Source organism: Rhinolophus sinicus, linkage group LG02, assembly GCF_036562045.2.
Source record: "Rhinolophus sinicus isolate RSC01 linkage group LG02, ASM3656204v1, whole genome shotgun sequence".
NCBI lineage: Eukaryota > Metazoa > Chordata > Mammalia > Chiroptera > Rhinolophidae > Rhinolophus > Rhinolophus sinicus.
The window spans coordinates 173668272-173687406 of NC_133752.1; the positions used below are offsets into that span (position 1 = coordinate 173668272).

The 19135-nt window shown below is 36.1% G+C and overlaps 1 protein-coding gene across 1 annotated transcript in view; it reads left to right on the forward strand.

Annotated features, from left to right (window-relative positions):
• The window catches only part of LRP6 (LDL receptor related protein 6), a 125869-nt gene that overhangs the window by 46343 nt on the left and 60391 nt on the right, over positions 1-19135 (forward strand). Inside the window, exon 3 of the mRNA XM_019744743.2 lies at positions 1877-2074. Within this exon, the coding sequence (XP_019600302.1) occupies positions 1877-2074 (198 nt within the window). The remainder of the gene's footprint in view (positions 1-1876; positions 2075-19135) is intronic.

Consider the following 19135-nt stretch of genomic DNA (forward strand, 5'->3'; position numbering starts at 1 on the left):
CAAATAAAGTCTGCCCTCCCTTGCAGGGCCACTTCGCTACCAGTCTTTGTGGCCTGCCATGTCTGCTCTGGATAGACTGTGCCACAAACCCAGCAGTACTGTGGGTGGGAGTGCGAACAACCTCTACCTGAAATTCCATGGTTCTTACTGAGATTCGGTAGATTTTCTTGAATAAATGCTTCTCATTTTGTTATATGTCCTTTGATTGATTTTCAGAGACTTTAGTTCTTTTTGACAATCTTTTTTTGTTTTTTTCATTAGGTTTAGGGGAGAGGATTTGCTGAGCTTCCCCCTTCCCTCCCCCAACTTCCCCCCCTCGCCCCGCTAAAATAAGCCGGTCATTTCACCTCCAACCTTAAAAATCTTCAAGTGTTTTTATGTTTGCTCTTAGAATAAAAACCAAAAATTCTAACATGATCTAAAATTGTCTAGCTTACCTTCTTATATAGTTTTATCTTGTGTGAATCTGACCATTCCGCTTCCTCTCATTTTGGACTATCCAGTCATTATCCTCAATTTAGGGAACACTTTGCCTTTTATTCTTTATAAATCAAGGCTCTGACCTAGGGCATAAGTGTTGGAATTTGGGGGATACAGGTTTGAATTTCTGCTGTGTTACTTTGAACAATGTGCTAACCTTTCTGAGCTTTTTTTCATCTGAAATATGGTGATGGAGATAATATTTCATAACATTGCTATAAGGCATAAGTGAAATAATGTATGTAAAGCGGTTAGCACAGGGCCTCGTATCTAGGAATTATGTTTATTCCCCACCTGATAGTCCCCTCCCATCATTTCTTTGAGTAAGCAGTTTATATGAAATATCAGTATGCACAAAGGGAATCATTTGAGTATTACCATTCCACCAATTTTTTGAGTAGAAGTTGTACTTGAATTTCAGTTGTGTTTAAGCACGTTTATTGAGTACCTCATCTGACTTATAGCATCCTCATTACCTTTTTAAAAATACGCTTCTAATTGAAATATTGCACATTAAGAATTTTACCTTTAAATCAAGGAAAATTTTCTTTTTCCCTCTGGAATGAGACTGTTAAAACTTCCATTTCTTTATTTTGAAAAAATTTTGAACTTGCAGGATAGAAGTAAAAATAGAACAGTGAAATTCTGTATACTTTAACGTTAGTACAATGCTCATATTTAGGAAATTAACATTAGTGCATTTCTATTATACAATTTGACAGTCCCTCAGATTTTGATAGGTTTCCCAATAATGTCTTTATAGCATTTTCCCCAATGATCAGTCTGGAGTCATGCACTTATATAGGTACCATGTTTCTTTATCTTCCTCTAATCTCTTCGAGTAGTTCCTCAGCCTTTCTTTGACTTTCATGACATTGATATTTTCAAAAGCCAGTTTCCTAGAATGTTCCTCAATTTAGTTCTCTCTGTTTCTTAATAATCTTGTTTAGATTATGCAAATTTTGGACAAGAATACTGTGTAAGCGATCTACATAAGAGATGGTGTATCTTTTCCAGTGCATCACATGTATGATACCAGTTTGTTCTCTTATTGATGTTTATTTAGATGATGTGGTTAAGGTGGTATCCACCAAGTTTATTTTCTCTAAAGTTACCACTCCCCTTTTGTCATTAATAAGTAATCTGTGGGGGTATACTTTGAGATAGTGTAAATATCCTTTTTCCCAATAAACTTTGATCAAATGGTTTTTACATCCTTGATAATATTTGTCTGAATCAATTTTTACCATGATGGTGGCAGAAAGGTAGATTATTAAAATTTTGATAACTTCTAGGGGTTTCAGTTTTAGTGTTCTGAGAGTTTAATAGTGATAATTATAAAATGCTTGGCTGTTAAGCTGCTTGTGTCATGGTTTATTGTTTATATAATTTTTAGGTTCATGTACTGGACAGACTGGGGAGAAGTGCCAAAGATAGAACGTGCTGGAATGGATGGTTCAAGTCGCTTCATTATAATAAACACTGAAATTTACTGGCCAAATGGACTGACTTTGGATTATGAGGAACGGAAGCTTTATTGGGCAGATGCAAAACTTAATTTCATCCATAAATCAAATCTGGATGGAACAAATCGGTAAGATTGCCTTATGCATTTATTTTTAAACTTTAATATTTAAAAATAAGTATCATGATGTCTCAATATAGTAATTGAATTATAAAACCTAATTTTATTAAGAAATTAGTTTATTTTTGGCTAAGTGTCAAAGGGGAAGATAGACTTTCAGTTTGCTCTTAAGAAAGTTAACTATTTCTCATCTGTCTTGGTAGCATTTAGAATTTATGGACTATACTTTTCTCCTTTAGTTCGATCTAATTTAGTTCTTCATTGAGTCTCACCAGAGATAGTATTTCTACTTCCTCCAAGTGTTCGGAAACATGGAGGGAATTTTGGTTAACATAAGGACTGGAATTGCTACTTACTAGCATTTTAGTTCCTGGGATGGGTTGGAGGGGGGCAGGGATGTTAACCGTTCTGCAATGTGCTGGACATTTAATACAACAGAGTCATCCTGCTCAGAATTACCAGTAGGGCCCCCAGGTTCTGCTCATGGAAGCTCATTTGGTAAATTTCTAGACTAGACAGTGATTGGCAAACGTTTTCTATAAAGGGCCAGGCTTTGTGGGTCATATATGACCTCTGTTGCAGCTACTACCTCTGCTGTTGTAGTGTGAAAGCAGCTATAGATAACACATAAGGGAATGGGCATGGCTGTGTTCCAGTAAAACTTTATTTACAATGTATATTGTGAGACAGTGGGATGTAGTTTGCTGACTCCTAGACGAGGAGAAAACCTACTGCATGTATACTACACCCCAGTATTCAAGGAAGACAAGGTTATAATATGTAAACATGGCGTTTCTACTCAGTTCATGTTCAGATTTTAAAGACACTTTATGTTCTTGTGTTTGAATGATTATTTGGGTCTTTAGTGGTCTCATTCTAAGACTCCAACAGAAACTGGAGAACTGTAGGTAGAGTTGAAGGAATTTTTCCAAGGGTAAGCATTTGTAAGTTGTCTGAACAATGAACCAGGAAGCATTTAGAAGTATTAAAAACTGGGAAAGATTTAAAGAACTTACTAAAATAAACTTTTTGTAATCATGGAATTGGAGTATTTTTTGCCTTCTTTCAACAGAGAATGAGATGACACAACAAGATGGTTTAATAACAATTAGAAATAAATGTCAGTATACAATACTTTAGTGGTTACCAGAGGGTAAGGGGGGAAGGGGTGGTAGATGAGGGTAAATGGGATCAAATATCTGGTGATGGAAGGAGAACTGACTCTGGGTGGTGAACACACAATGTGATATATAGATGATGTATTACAGAATTGTACAACTGTAACTTTACTAACAATTGTCACCCCAATAAACTTAAAAAAATGACAAAAAATAGTAAGTATATGGTGAATATATTATAAAAATATAATTGTTTTGTCTGAAATTTGGTTTTGAGAGGGATGCTAGGAAATAAATATGGCCATGTCATAATTTTCTTGACTCTCTTGGGATACCCACACAAAAACCAATGAAACTAGTTAGCACATCCAAAAAACACACCATAAAACTAACCTCAGGCATCCAGAAATAAAATCAGGGAACGGCAGACCGATAACAGCCAGAAGACCTCCGTAGCACTGCTGTCTGCAGGAGTGAGCAGAGAGAGAGAGTGAATGGGGTATTTCATTGAACTTAAAATGCAGGACACCTTCAGAAGTGCCTCAGCTATTTACTAGACAATGTGGTGGCCTATATTAAGAGCAGCAGGTCTAATGAGGCTTGGGGCTGCCCACTCCAGTGTCAGGGCAAGCACAGTGTGTCCATGATAAAGACCAAAAAGGATAGAGCAGATTGGCTTCAAAGGATTCTCGAAATGGACCTGCTAGAATTCTCTGCCAGAACAGGGTACCGCACTGAGTAGAAACAAAATTGAAAAGAATGGTAGCATCAAAATTGAGTAGAATAGGGAAAAGTGACAGGAACGAAAGGGGAAGGACAGAGAAGGTTCAGATAAGGATGGACAGGAACAGCGGGGAAGAGCTCAGAAAGGAAGCTGCCCTCATTTGAATATTACGTGAAAACAACAGAAGACTGAATTCTGTCAAGTGAGAAAAACTGCCCTGAACACCACTTTCTTTTAAAAGTTCAGGAATGCTAATTTCACGTTAAGTGTAGACATGAGAAACACAGGAGTATCAAGTAAAATCCCATTTAAAGTTATTATAAAGAACATCTTATTTATAACAGTATTGTAAACTCATAAGAACTTCGAATATAAACTTAAGCTTTACATTTTTACTCTCCCCCCACATTTAATGTTTCTGATATCACAATTTATATCTTTTTGCCTTGTGTATTCATTAGCATGTTATTGTAGTGATTTTTACTACTTTTGTGTTTTAACACATAAATTCTAGGTTTATAGTGATTTACCCACCATCACAACATTAGAATATTCTGAACTTAGCCATATATTTATCTTTACCTGTGAGGTTTATACTTGCATACATTTGCTGTTGCTACTTGATGCTCTTTTGTTTTAGCTTGAAGAAGTTCCTTTAACGTTTCTTGTAAGACCAAATCTAGTGGTGATGAACTCCTTCAGCTTTTCCTTGTCAGGAAAACCCTTTCTTCCCTTCTATTCGGAAGGACAGATTTGCTGGGTAGAGTGCAGCAGGACCTTGAATAATGTTTTGTTCAACATGGTTTCACTATAATGTTGATGAGATGCCATAGGATCTTAACTCTTATCAGTTAGCCTGTGGTGAAATTGGTTTCATTATATGTCATGTTTTGCTTAACCTGACATGGTTAAGAATCTATCAGTGATGTTAAAAGTAAGGACGTACTGTATTTTTGGTTGGCAGTTTTCGTCTTCTAGCAGTTTCAATATATCGTGCCGCTCCCCCCTGGTCTGGAACATTTCTGCTAAAAAGTCTATTTGTAGTCTATGGAGCTTCCCTTGTGTGAAACAAGTTGTTTTTCTGTCGTCTGTGGAGGTACCCTTGTGTGATACAAGCTGATTTTAAAATTAACTTTTCACAGTTTAATTATTAATGCATTTTGGTGTGTGTCCTTTTGAATTTATCTTTTTTGGAACTTCCTGGCCCTGGGTGTCTATTTCTTTCCCCAGGTTACGGAAGTTTTCAGCCATTTTCTTTCAAGAAGCTTTCTGCCCCTTTCTCTCTCTCCTCTCCTTCTGGGATCCTTATCATGTAGGCTGTCGTCCACTGGATGGTGTCTCATAAGTCCCTTAAGCTACCTTCATTTTTATTGTATTTTTACCTCTCTGATTGATGAATTGCCCTGTCTTTGCTGATTCTTCCATTTGATCTAGTGTACTATTGCTACTCCTCTATTGAATTTTTCAGTTCAGCTATTCTTTAGCATACAATGGAATATTATTCAGCCATAAAAAGGAAGGAAATCTTGCCTTTTGCAACAACATGGATGGACCTTGATGGCATTATACTAAGTGAAATAAGTCAGACAGAGACAAATATCATATGATCTCACTTATATGTAGACCCTCAAAACCCCCCCACAAATCAAGCGCATAATCCAGAGAACAATTGGTGGTTGCCAGATGTGGGGGCTAAGGGTTGGGCAGAATGGGCGAAGGGAGTCAAAACATACGAAATTGCAGTTATCAATAAGTAATGGGATGTAACATACAGCTTGGCTACTACAGTTAGTAATACTGTATTGCATATTTGAAAGTTACTAAGATAATAAATCTTAAATGTTTTCATCACAAGAAAAAATTCTGTAACTATGGTGATGGATGTTGACTTATTGTGATGATCATTTGGCAATATATACAAATATTGAATCATTATGTGTATACCTGAAACTAATATAATGTTGTATGTCAATTATGCCTCAGTTAAAAAAAAATCGGACAGTTCACATATATGTAAGGGTTAAACAAGATACTCCTGACAGCCTATGGGTCAAGGAAGAAATTAAAAGGGAAATAAAAATATATCTTGAAACAAATGGAAATGGAAATACAATATACCAAAACTTGTGGGATGCAACAAAAGCAGTTAAGAGGGAAGTTTATAGTGATAAATCTGTACATTAAACAAGAAAGATCTCAAATAAACAACGTAACTTTCCACCTCAAAAAACTAGGTAGAGGGGTGGCCAGATCGCTCAATTGGTTGGAGCGTGAGCTCTGAACAACAGGGTTGAACAACAGGGTTGCTGGTTCGATTCCTACATGGGCCAGTGAGCTGCGCCCTCCACAACTAGATTGAAGACAACGAGCTGCCACTGAGCTTCCGGAGGGGTGGCTGGATGGCTCAGTTGGTTAGAGTGCGAGCTCTCAACAACAGGGTTGTTGGTCCAATTCCCATGGAATGGTGGGCTGTGCCCCTGAAACTAAAGATAGAAAATGGCAGCTAGACTTGGAGCTGAGCTGCGCCCTCCACAACTAGATTGAAGGACAATGACTTGGATCTGACGGGCCTTGGAGGAACACATTGTTCCCCAGTATTCCCCAATAAAAAATCTTTAAAAAAAAAAATCCCAAAACAAAAAACTAGGTAGATAAGAACAAATTAAGCCAAAGTTGCCAGAAGGAAGGAAATAACAAAGATCAGAGTGGAAATAAATGAAATAGAGACTAAAAAGACAGTAGAAAAGTTCAATGAAAGTAAGAGCTAGAGGTCCTAGCCAGAGCAAGAAGGCAAGAAAAGAATAAATAAATAAAAGGCCTCCAATACCGAAATGAAGAAGTAAAACTGTATTTGCAGAAGATGACTTGATGTAACATATAGGAAATCCTAAAAAGCCCACCACAAAACTGTTAGAACTAATGAACAAATTCTCTTAATTTTCAGGATACAAAATCAGTATACAGAAATCAGTTGCTTTTCTATATGATAATAAAAAATATCAGAGAAATTAAGAAAACAATCATATTTACTATAGCATCAAAGGACTATAATACCCAGCTATAATTTTAAACAAGGCGGTGTAGGGCATGACACTGAAAACTATAAGGCACTGATGAAAGGAATTGAAAAGGACACAAATAAATGGAAATTAACCCATGCGTACGGATTATAAAAATTAATTTGTTAAAATGTCCATACTACCCTAAGATATCTACAGATGAAATGTTATCCCTATTAAAATTACAAGGTATTTTTCACAGATATAGAACAAACAATTCTAAAATTTGCATGAAACCACAAGATACCCTGAGCAATCTTGAAAAAGAAAAACAAAGCTAGAAACACCACACTTCCTGATTTCAAACTATATTTCAAAGCTGTAATAATCAAAACAGTGTGGTATTGGCGTAAAAACAGACACATGGCTCAATGAAACAGAATAGAGAGTCTAGTAATAAACCCATGCATAAGTGGTCAATTAATTTACAAAAAATAAACCAAGAATATACAATGGGGAAAGGATAATCTCTTCAATAAATGATGTTGGGAAAATTGGACAGCTACATGCAAAAGAATGAAATGATCCATATTTGATAGCATGCACAAAAATCAACTCAAAATGGGTTAAAGACTTAAATGTAAGACCCAAAATCATAAAACTCCTAGAAGAAAACATAGGGAAAAGGCTTCTTGACATCGGTATTAGCAGTGAATATTTTGGATTTGATATCAAAAGCAAGGCAATAAAAGCAAAAATAAACAAGTGGGATTACATTAAACTAAAAAGCTTATGCACAACAAAGGAAACCATCAACAAAATGAAAAGGCAACCTGTGGAATGAGAGAAAATATTTGCAAACTGTGTATTTGATAAGGTACTAATATCCAAAATATATAAGGAATTCATACAACTCAATAGCAGAAAATACAAACCATGTCATTAAAAAATGGGCAGAGAAACTGAGTAAACTCTTTTAGGGAAGACTTACATTTGGCCAACAGGTACATGAAAAGGTGCTCAACATCACTAATCATCAGGGAAATGCAAATCAAAACCACAGTGAGTTATTGTCTCACACCTCTTAGAATTTCTGTCATCAAAAAGATAAGTATTGATGAGATCCGTATTGGCGAGGATGTGGTGAAAAGGGAAACCTTTCGCCCAATTGGAGATTGTATATTGGTGCATCCAGTATGTAAAACAGTATGGAGGTTCCTCAAAAAATTAAAAATATTACTACCACACGGTCCAGTAATTCCCCTTCTGGGTATATACTCAGTTTTCTTTGTATCTGCTTTATTTTATAATAAAAATTTAAAGATAAGTTGTCTGTAAGTTCTTCAGCAGCTAGAGTAAAATGAGTTACCAGACATACCATTGGAAAGGTGGAAACATACGATCAAGAGAAGATTTTCATCATATTAAATTTGAAAAGAAATTTTTCATATGGAATCAGTAAGGGCTGTAATGGGTATTGTTTGAATTGTGTGTGTGTGTGTTAATTTCATATTACTTTTCCATGGTGGTCTTTGTTTAAAGTTGGGAGCATAATTCAGTAAAGGTAATACTACAAATGATTAAGCTAATGTTATTCAAGATGGTAATCTTGAACTTAAAATAAAGATAGATCTTAGAGTACCCAGGGAAGGTATAAACTCCATATCCCTTAAGCGGTCTTCCTTTAAACATCACTATTTTAATTTTTGTTTTTATAAGAGCATGTAGCAGAGCACAATACCTAGTTCTTATTACGTGTTTAGTAAATGTGTGTCAAATGGTATTATTTATTACAGAGGAATAATTGTGTGCTATTCTTTATGAATATGGTGCTTTCAATCAGTTGTCAGTAAGGCCTGAGCTTTTAGCTGCTCTTCCAGTGGTAATGGATTTGTTCTCAAACTTCCACATTTTTGAAATCCTGCCAAAAAGCCATTCACACAGTTTAGGGATGCAGACTGGTCTTGGAAGGAGTAAACTAATTGATCACCAATTGGCTCTTGGCTTGGGTGTGATATTCATAATCTTAGATCTGTTAAATTCTCCCAAGAAATCTCACAGGAAAGTTCAGAAGAGTCTTACTATTTAGTTCTGGAGAAAGCTATATAATTGCTGATTCCAAGACTTTTTTTCTTAACTGAAAAACCTACATAACCCACATAAGCTATGTGGGTTTCCATGATGAACTTCAAAGATTCATTGCTGCTCCTCTTCATTAGAAAAAAACAAAAACAGGAATTCATGGTATATACTTAATTATTCTATATTTGTATATCTTGTTCCAAACAGTCTTCATAAAGCTGTGGAAGATTGTTTTAAGTGTATCAATTGTTTTTAGACACAGATAACTCAAGGCTCTCATATGCATTTCTTAACATGAATTAATAATGCCTCCTAAACACTATCCCTGCAGAAAGTACATTACTTTTAAGATTCTTATGTGCTTTGTGACATAAAATGCAGAGTTCTTTCTTCTCCGTTTGCAGTGAGAAGATTGCAATATTGGTCTTTAAAGAAAAAAAATTACCAATATATTGTCAAGATGGCAATTCTCCGTAAACTGGTCTGTAGATTCAACACAGTCTCAAAAAAAATTCCCCAAGGCTTTATTGTGGATGTGTGGGTGTTTTTTTGTTTTTTTTAATAAAATGACAAATTGGAATCTAAAATTTATGTAAGAATGCGTAGGACCTTATAAAATAACTCAGTTGATTTTGTACGATTAAAAATATGACATCTTTCCACTTGATTTCAAGATGTACTATAAAGCTGGAGTAATTAAAACAATGAAGTACTAAATCTAAGGATAGAGATCAGTGGAGCAGAACAGAGTTCAGAAATAGGTACATATACATGTGGCTAATTGACTTTAATGTCGGTATCAAGGATGGGAATAGGGCCTTTTAACCTTGACAGACACAGAAGAAAAATAGTAAACTTTAAAAACTAGGATTAATATAAAAGATCTTTCTGAAAAATTTTAATTATGAATTATTAGTCAGGTTTTCAAGTTAAAGTTATTAAAGAACACTTTGTTTTGTCAGTGTGGTTCAGCAGTAATAGGAAGTGTGGAATGGTTGGAGGCAAGTCTAGAGAGATGGATAGGAGCCAGATCATGCACCATCTCATATTCTGAAATAAGGCATTTTAATTTTATCCTGAAAAATATATCCTGAAAAGTATCAGGAGTCATTTCAAGTAGTAAATTGACATGGCTGGATTTGTCTTTTAGAAATACAGTTTTGGTAGTTGTGTAGAAAATGGTTTAAAGATGAATTATTTATCTTTCTTAAATCTTCTAGTGAATCATCATTCTCAGGATAAAGTACAAACTCTTTTTTATTGTGACTTAAATGCTCGAATTCCTTTACCTCATTTTAGACAAATGTTCTCACCACTTCCTACATTTGCACAGTAGACCCCAATCCTCATAAACTGTGATTCTCGGAAGGTGTCTGACAACTAGGATTCTGCTTTGAATACCTGATTTGATGGAAGTGCCCTTCATTTGGATAGGAGATTCAGGAAAGGAGGATAGATTCATTTTCCTTTCTTTGAGGTTGAGTTCAGCTTTGGACATGTTTGCATTTGAGTTGCTTACAGAAAACTATGGTGATGAAATCTAGAGAGCTTTGGATATCTGAGCCTGCAGCTCAGCAGAGCAGTCTCAGAGGAAGATACAGATGTATAGTCACTATCAAGTTAATGGTTATTGAAGCCATGTACTGTAAACAGGAAGTTTACATCAGTGCTTGAGACTTAGGCAAAGATAACCACATACCAGAAACCTCGAAGAATTTCTCCAGGGTTCGACATTCAAGGATGTCCCAGTCTGACTGAGCTGTTGCGTCATCACCTATCCTTGTTTGGGTTCCAGGAAATCCCTCAGACTCAGGCAAAGCGACATGTTTGGTTACCTACTGAGCTTGTCTAGAATCTGCTTTTCAAAGAAGCAAGTTGAAATTTACCCAAATAAGGAACAATAACCACACCTCCAGAGATGATGGCTGCAGGTGAGGGTGATGAGGAAGAGATGGGGTAGAGTGGAAGGTAGGCCTCATCTGGATTCTGTTAGCACCTTTGGGAAATACACCAGACGCTGGAGGACATACATGTTATAGCAACCATACTTGACCTGATTGAGTATGTTGCGCAAAGATCAGAGGTGTAGTTACAGCTGGCTGTGAATAAGCACACGGTGCCAGAGAATAAGCAGGGTCACTGTATCAGCAGACTGCTCGGTGCTGCCAGGAACATGCACAAGAGACATGAATATGCTGCTGTGATCACGAGCTTCAGATCCTCCTTCCCAGTGTGATTTGATTTCCAAATTAAAGTGAAGCTGTAATAAATTGAGAATTTATTGGCCTTCTCCTTTCTTCTGGATCTGAAAGCTTGGACCAGGAATGTATAGGCTGTAAGAGAATGGATCTCAACTTCCATTAAAGAACAGACCTCCCTCTGAAACACAAGATGATAGGAAAAAAACAACAGGGCACATGAGAAGATACTGTAATTCAAATGAATGACCCATATGAAGGAATCAGAAGAGATGTCTTCCTGTAATTTCATGTAAGATGCAGGAGAAAAAAATTACCAAATTTCAAGAAGACACATGTATGAAAACAAAGTAGTTTGAAAGATTGTATTCAGGGTTAGTAAAAACAATGATAATAAAGAGCATGATTGTTCAATTTAAAACACAATGTAAGCAGTGACAACCTGATAGATAACTGAAGAATAAAAATCCATCAGTAAAATGAAAGATAACCTTGAGAAATTCTGCCACAATTTGGGGACGTAGGGCTGAAAACAATGGAAGAAAAGATCTGAGTTGTGCAGATTGATCCAGGAGTTAGTTGTTCATGTGTTACTGCGAAAGGAAGACATTACTAATATGTAAGGAGTCAAAATATATCATTTACATTACTCTTTCCTAAAAACTTACTTGATATACTTCAGAAGACTGATAGAGATGAATTAAAATGTAAAGCTCAAGAGTGGGGAAGTAAGATAAATATTTGTGAAGAATGAACCCGGTTAAATAGGGAGTTAAATCTAGTAATTACTGTTAATGTGCATTTAAAACTTAAGGCAACCATGAGATATTTGATAAAATGAAGATAAAAATGAAAGTACGTAATATCTAAAATTCCAGATTTTATCAAAAAATGAGAAGTGGTAGTGAGCTGGTTAGATGAGGAAGAAGAGCAGGCAGGAGTAAAACCATGTTAACGTCTTATCTTCACATGGGGTGTCAGTAGGACTGTCTTGTTCTTCACACTGGTAATTATCTAAAATAGGATGAAATATGATTTTAAAATGTAAAGACAATTAAAATTTGAGCAATTTGTATATGTTCTAAATCCCTAGAGACATAAAAAAAAGAGCATATAATTCAGTCTAGTAGGAAAAGTCCATATAAAAGGAGAGAGGTGAAGTGTAAAGAAGAATAAGAAATGGTAAGTTTAAGAAAAGAGTAAGATTAAGCTGTTATGCTATTAAATATTCGTATAAATAAAAGAAATTATCTGAATGTTGAACAGTATGGTGTGTTTTTTTAACCATATTGCCTTATTGTGAAACATTTAAGTTGTTAATTTTTTACTTTTATAAACGTTGTTGGAGTAAAGATGAGCCTGTATGAATCTACGTCTTGGATTACATCTTTAGAATTAATTACTTGAAGTAGGATTTGTATATCAAGGTGCATAGAGATTTTAAGGCCGTCTTTTTGTTTTATGGAATGATTTTACTAATTTCCACTGTCGCACAGTGTATGTCTGCATATCTTATCTATTTTTTTTTAAATATTAAGTTTAAGAAAAGATAATGTCATCTATTTTGAAATTTAAAAATATATATTACTTGTATTGATTGCATTTTTTTCTTTGCTAGGGAGAGTGACAATTTTCCATAGTATATAGTAGATTCTCATTATTCATGGTAGTTAATTCTATAAAGTTGATGTGTACACTGAAATAGTGAAAACTGAACCATTGCTCTCAGAAGAAATACAGAATTAGGTTCATGCCAACCTGTGGTCAAAATATTTTTATGAACTGATCATTACATCATCTTTTAATGTATGTTTGTATGTTTCTGTTTAAAGACACCTTATGTAATATATGTTGAATGTTGAACAGTATGGATTTTTAAATTATAGCACAGCCATTCAATGCAGTGCTATTATAGCCATTAAAAATAATGTGAAGACAATATTTAATGACATTGAAAATCTTTATGTTGTTAGATGAAAACAGGTCATTATGATGCAGTAAGTGCCACAAATTTACAAAAATTCACATTTGTTAAAAAAATGCAATCACAGATATTGATTAATCAAGATGAGGGGATGAGTTGGAGTCTTTCAAAATAAATTAACCATTTTTCTCAGGGCACATTAACCATTGTTAAGGTGCAACAAGGACCTACGGCCTGCTGCTTTTCTTCCCAGTGAAGAAGCTCTGTAATTAGGGTGGTAAATACTCTTTATTCTTGGTTTAGTGCAGGTGCCTCCATCATTTCTGGGTTTGGCTCAACTCTTTTCCTTCTGTCCTGTTGGGGGCTATGATTTAGGGCTAATTAATCTTTTACCAGTTGTTCTAAACCCCATTGGTTCCTTGTGTGCCTTACTATTTTAAAAACAGAAACCAGTTTTTCCATTCCCTGATGTGGGGAATTGCTTGTATATGTATTTATTATACATGTACATATTGTACACATGCACATTATAAAGGAAAAAGATATACTTCCTATTGCCAAATTTTTATAGTGAACATAACGTTATTCTTTATATAGTCAGGAGAAAATAATCACTTTGGAAAACAGTAAATACCAGATTTTGCTGAAATGGTTTAGGTATGCTTCTCTCTTGCCCCTACTCCAGATACATTAACTGTACTTCTGTTTGGCCTGCCTGTGATTTTCTCGAACAGAGTGTAGCTCAGCCTTTCTTAAGACTCGCTTAGATGTTTCAGACTCTATTCAAGTTATTTGCCCACTTTTAAATTGGATTGTCTGGTTGAATTTTGAGAGTTTTATGTATTCTTGATAGTTTCTTCATTGGATGTGATGTTGCTTTCTGCTGGGTCTCATTCTCCCGAGCAGGGTAGACATGAGATGAAGTTTTCTGTTTAGTCTCATTCTCTCGAATAGGGGAGATATGAAATGATATTTGTTGTTCTATCTGTGTTGTGAGGTGATGGTTAGCTTAGGGTTAAAGAAATTCTTGACCAGGGGTTGAGAGAATTCCCTTTGTTCTGTGTGTTTCACCCATATCAGCAGATGAAGTGAAGATGTAGCTAATTTATATCAGGAAGATATAACACGTTGCCAGGCTTTGGAAAACCTTGGGCTGATGGTCCCAAGGAAGAACAGTAGATATTGCTTATCCGGATGAATTGGCCCTTTGGCCAGATGGTCAACATTCATATCAGTAACTGCCAGACCCTCCCAGAACTGTCCATTTTCGGAGGGGGAGGCAGGAACAAGAAACTTGGCTCTAAGTTACATCTGAAAAAAATATATCAGACAAACCTCAGTTGGCAGTGTTAACTATTAATTATTATTTCGTCATTTGGTCATTTGTCATTGGTGATTTTTCATCATTCTAACATTTTGAAGACTTCCAGCAACGTGCAGCTTACAACATCAGGGAATGTCCTGACTTTCAGCTGAGAACCTGGTGAGGTCTGCCTGGTTCCCGGCCTCTCCAGTGTTGTTCCCACAGTTAGCCTTCTTGAGAACTTGTCTGCATCTAGAAAACTTGTATGCAGCTTAAACATCAGAAGACGCCCTAACTTCTAACAACAACAACAACAGCAGCAACATTCTTCAGATTGTTAACACCTTAAAAACTTACATGCAGCTTGCAGTTTATAACATCAGAAGACACCTTGACTTCTAACAACAACAACAAAGACAACAGCAGCAGCATTCTTGGGAACGAACAAGCAGAGGTGTGGGAGACGCCTGAGTTTCTCTCAGCTACAGGTCTACAGACCTGACAAAGCTTTGATTTATGACTTTTCCAGTGCTGTTCTCCCACAGTTTGGTGAGCTTTGGACATCTACTGTAACAGTTACTATCCTGTAGAGCTTATTACTGCTTTTGGATACTCCTTACTGATGTTATTTGTGTATTTAGCCAAGTGATTTTTGATCAGTCATAAACATAACGTTGGGATCTCTTAAACTTATATGTATGTATACTCCTTTGACATGACATTGGTATCAATGTATATAGTTTAGTCTTAACCACCTTTACTTTCTGACATTAACATATTCTATTAATTGCCTTTGTCTTTTGCAATTACATATTGCTAAATAAATTGGTTAGAGATTACTAAATAAATTCATTAGCCCCATTCTAGTGGGTGTCCCTCCACCTTTTCCACCCTGTTCGTCATTACAGTGAGCCATTTTGTGTATGATACACTCTTTTGTTAAATTTATTCTCAGGTATGTGGTTATTTTTTATGGTGATGTTAATGAATTATTTAATTATTTTCAAATTTTGTGGTTTTGGAAAGATTCCACATATAAGTGAAATCATACGGTATTGGTCTTTCTGACTTATTTCATTTAGCGTAATGCCCTCAGGGTCCATTCAGATAGTTGCAAATGACAGGATTTCCTTCTATTTTTGGCTGAATAGTATTCCATTGTGTGTGTGTGTGATTTTCTTTATCCATTCATCTGTCCGTGGACACTTACGTTGTTTCCATGTCTTGGTTATTGTAAATAATGCACTATTTTTTTTGTTTGTTTTGTTTTTATTGGGGAAGGGGTACAGGACTTTATTGGGGAACAGTGTGTACTTCCAGGCCTTTTTCCCAAGTCAAGTTGTTGTCCTTTCAATGTTAGTTGTGGAGGGTGCTGTTCAGCTTCAAGTTGTTGTCCTTTCAGTCTTAGTTGTGGAGGGCGCAGCTCAGCTCCAGGCCCAGTTGCCGTTGCTAGTTGCAGGGGGCGCAGCCCACCATCCCTTGTGGGAGTCGAACCGGCAACCTTATGGCTGAGACGATGTGCTCCAGCCAACTGAGCCATCTGGGAGCTCAGCGGCAGCTCAGCTCAAGGTGCCATGTTCAATCTTAGTTGCAGGGGGCGGAGCCCACCATCCCTTGCGGGACTCGAGGAATCGAACTGGCAACCTTGTGGTTGAGAGCCCGTGCTCCAACCAACTGATCTATCCGGGAGGCAGCTCAGCTCAAGGTGCCGTGTTCCTATCTTAGTTGCAGGGGGCGCTGCCCACCATCCCTTGGGGGACTCGAGAAGTGGAATCAGCAACCTTGTGGTTGAGAGCCCACTGGCCCATGTGGAATCGAACCGGCAGCCTTCAGAGTTAGGAGCACGGTGCTCCAGCCACCTGAGCCACCGGACCGGCCCACATGAGTTCTTTTTATATTTTGTATATTAATGCCTTATTACATATATGATTTTAAAGTATTTTCCCCCATTTCATAGGTTGCCTTTTCATTTTGGTGATATTTCTTTTGTTATGTGGAAGCTTTTTAGTTTGATGTAGTCTCAATTGTTTGTTTTTGATTTGTTGCTTGTGCTTTAGGTGTCATATCTAAAGTCATCGCCAAGACTCATGTCAAGGAGCTTCCCTCCTATGTTTTCTTCTACAAGTTTTATAGTGTCAGGTCTTACATTTAAGTGTTTAGTCCATTTTGGGTTAATTTTTGCGAATGGTATTGAGATTGGGGTCTAGTTTCATTCTTTTACATTTGAATAGCTAGTATTCCCAGTGACATTTATTGAAGAGACTGTTTTTTCCTCCATTTTTGGCTTCCTTGTCAAATATTAGTTGATTGTATCAAGTTTTGTATTTTTCATTGCTAGTATGTAGAAATGCAATTTATTTCTGTATATTGATCTTGTATCCTGCAAACTTGCTGAATTAATTAGGTCTGGGAGACTTTTGTTTTCCTTGAAATTCTTTAGTATTTTCTACATACAGAATCATGTCATATGTGAATAATGACAGTATTATTTCTTCTTTTCAATCTGGATATTGTATGAAGTGTGATAAAATATGGTCAATGTTTAAATTTTAAATAATTTATTACAGTAAAAGACACATTGCCATTAATGGCCATCAAAATACTCCCTTTCACTTTGAGCACACTTATATCATCGTTCTTGCCACTTTCTGAAGCAGTTCTGGAAGTCCTCTTTCATTAGTTTCTTTAGTTGCGCTATCGTATCTGCCTCAATGTCCTGAATCGATTCAAAACTTTTACCTTTCATGGTCATTTTGACTTTGGGGAAGAGCCAGAAGTCACATGTTGCCAGATCTGGTGAATAAGGTGGATGAGGACACACCCTAATGTTTTTATTTGACAGAAATTGCCGTACCACAAGCGATGTGTGACATGGATCTTTTCTGTTGTGGTCAAAACATACGGTGAATGCTGCTGCCAAGTGCCATCCAACAGAAAGGCGGGGATCTTCAATACGAGAAGCAGCATGTGGAACCTTAGTAACAGTGTGTGACAAGTTTCAACTAACTTGTTTGGTGCAGTCAGTCGGGTGTGAGCTATGGTTGAGAGAAGGTGTTTTAAAGTGTGCCGTAAATCATCCTCCATCATGACAACACTCTATGTCACACATCTTCCCCAAAGTCAAAATGACTCAGGACATCAAGGAAAGTTGTTAAGAGAGTTAATCCTAAGAGTTCTCATCACAAGGAGAAAAATTTTTTTCTTCTTTTCTTTTAATTGTATCTATCTATATGAGATGATGGTTGTTAACTGAACCTGTGGTAATTATTCACAATAGATGTTGGTTTCCATAGTAGAGATCCATTTTTTAATTCCTCTTGTTGTTGTGGCATACTACCGAAGAAGAACTAGACTTTGATCTTGCCTGTGACATTTGTTCTCGGTACCCATGGTCAGCTCCCTGAAGTAACTTGCATTTCCAAGGGGAAACCACCAGGTAGACCTATTTAGTAATCCCAACCAAAAGGAAGAATGGTGAAGGCTACAGTTATCTCCACTTTGAGGAACAAGTCACCATTGTTTGGACAAATCGTAAATAAAGAATATGACAAGAACGAGTGATAGCCTTCTTAGGTCTACTTTTTTGTTGTTGTTCAGCTCTGTTAATTACATATTTTATTTAAGAAATTAAGTTTTATCAAGCATTCCCTGACTGTCTGATAAGTCCACCTAATTTGTGCATATAGTGTTGTGTGAGATCCTGGGGGAATAAAAATAAGCCAGAGTCTAGTATTTACTTCATCCTAATAAACTATTAATTTTAAGAACTTTTTATTGATTTAAAAACCACATGCAATGCTCACTTTAGTTGTAAAATGTTACCCCGTATCAGAAATACTAAAATATTGGAAACATGTATCTTAAAATTGAGTCATTTATGAAATGTTTATTAAGTACCAAGCATAACGCTAAATGTTTTTGCATATATTATCATTTAGTCTTCACAATAAATCATTAGGGTTAGAATATTCCATTTACAGATGAGGAAAATAAAGCTTGCAGAAATGATGTAAGTTGTAAGAGTCAGAGGGCATTTGAACTCAGCTCTATTTGGTTTCTTACCAATATATAAATGCTTTCAATCAGTATATAATATGAGTGTTTCTTTTAGGGAGGGATTTTGTTTTTCCTATTTGTTTATTCTCCTGTGTTTAGTTCATTGGAGTGATTTTAACTTTTTATTAATACACAAAGGACTTAGAAGGCTTTTTTCTCGCCAGTTTTTCAAACATCTGATTATATAATTTGCAATTCTTTGATTGTTAATAAAGTGCTAAGTAATTTAGTTTTTAGTATTCTCTGTTTTTCAGTTGTGTTACTCATCTTTCTTGGCAACTTCTCAGAGCTCTACCTTTATGTCTTACCATAATGAATTTTGGAAGACTTTAGTGTGAAATATGCAGGCCTATTTAAATTTGGACTTAAAGTAGTATGATATCACTCCTATAGACACCGTAATCACTTGAGTGAACTTAATAAAGCTGTTCATTTAAAAAGTGGAAGAAACAACTTCAGAAGTAGACATTCTGATAATTCTTCTTGGGAAATGAGAGAGAAAATTTATCTGCTAGGAAGAGAGAATTAGAAATGGGAGGAGAAGATGATGGTGATGTGGGAGGGCAGAGTAGGTGTGAAGTTCTGAAGTAGAAAGTGTGTTTGGTAAAACTAGTCATGCCAATCTTGTATTCAATTTAAAAAAAAAATCTGGCCCAAATGTAAAAC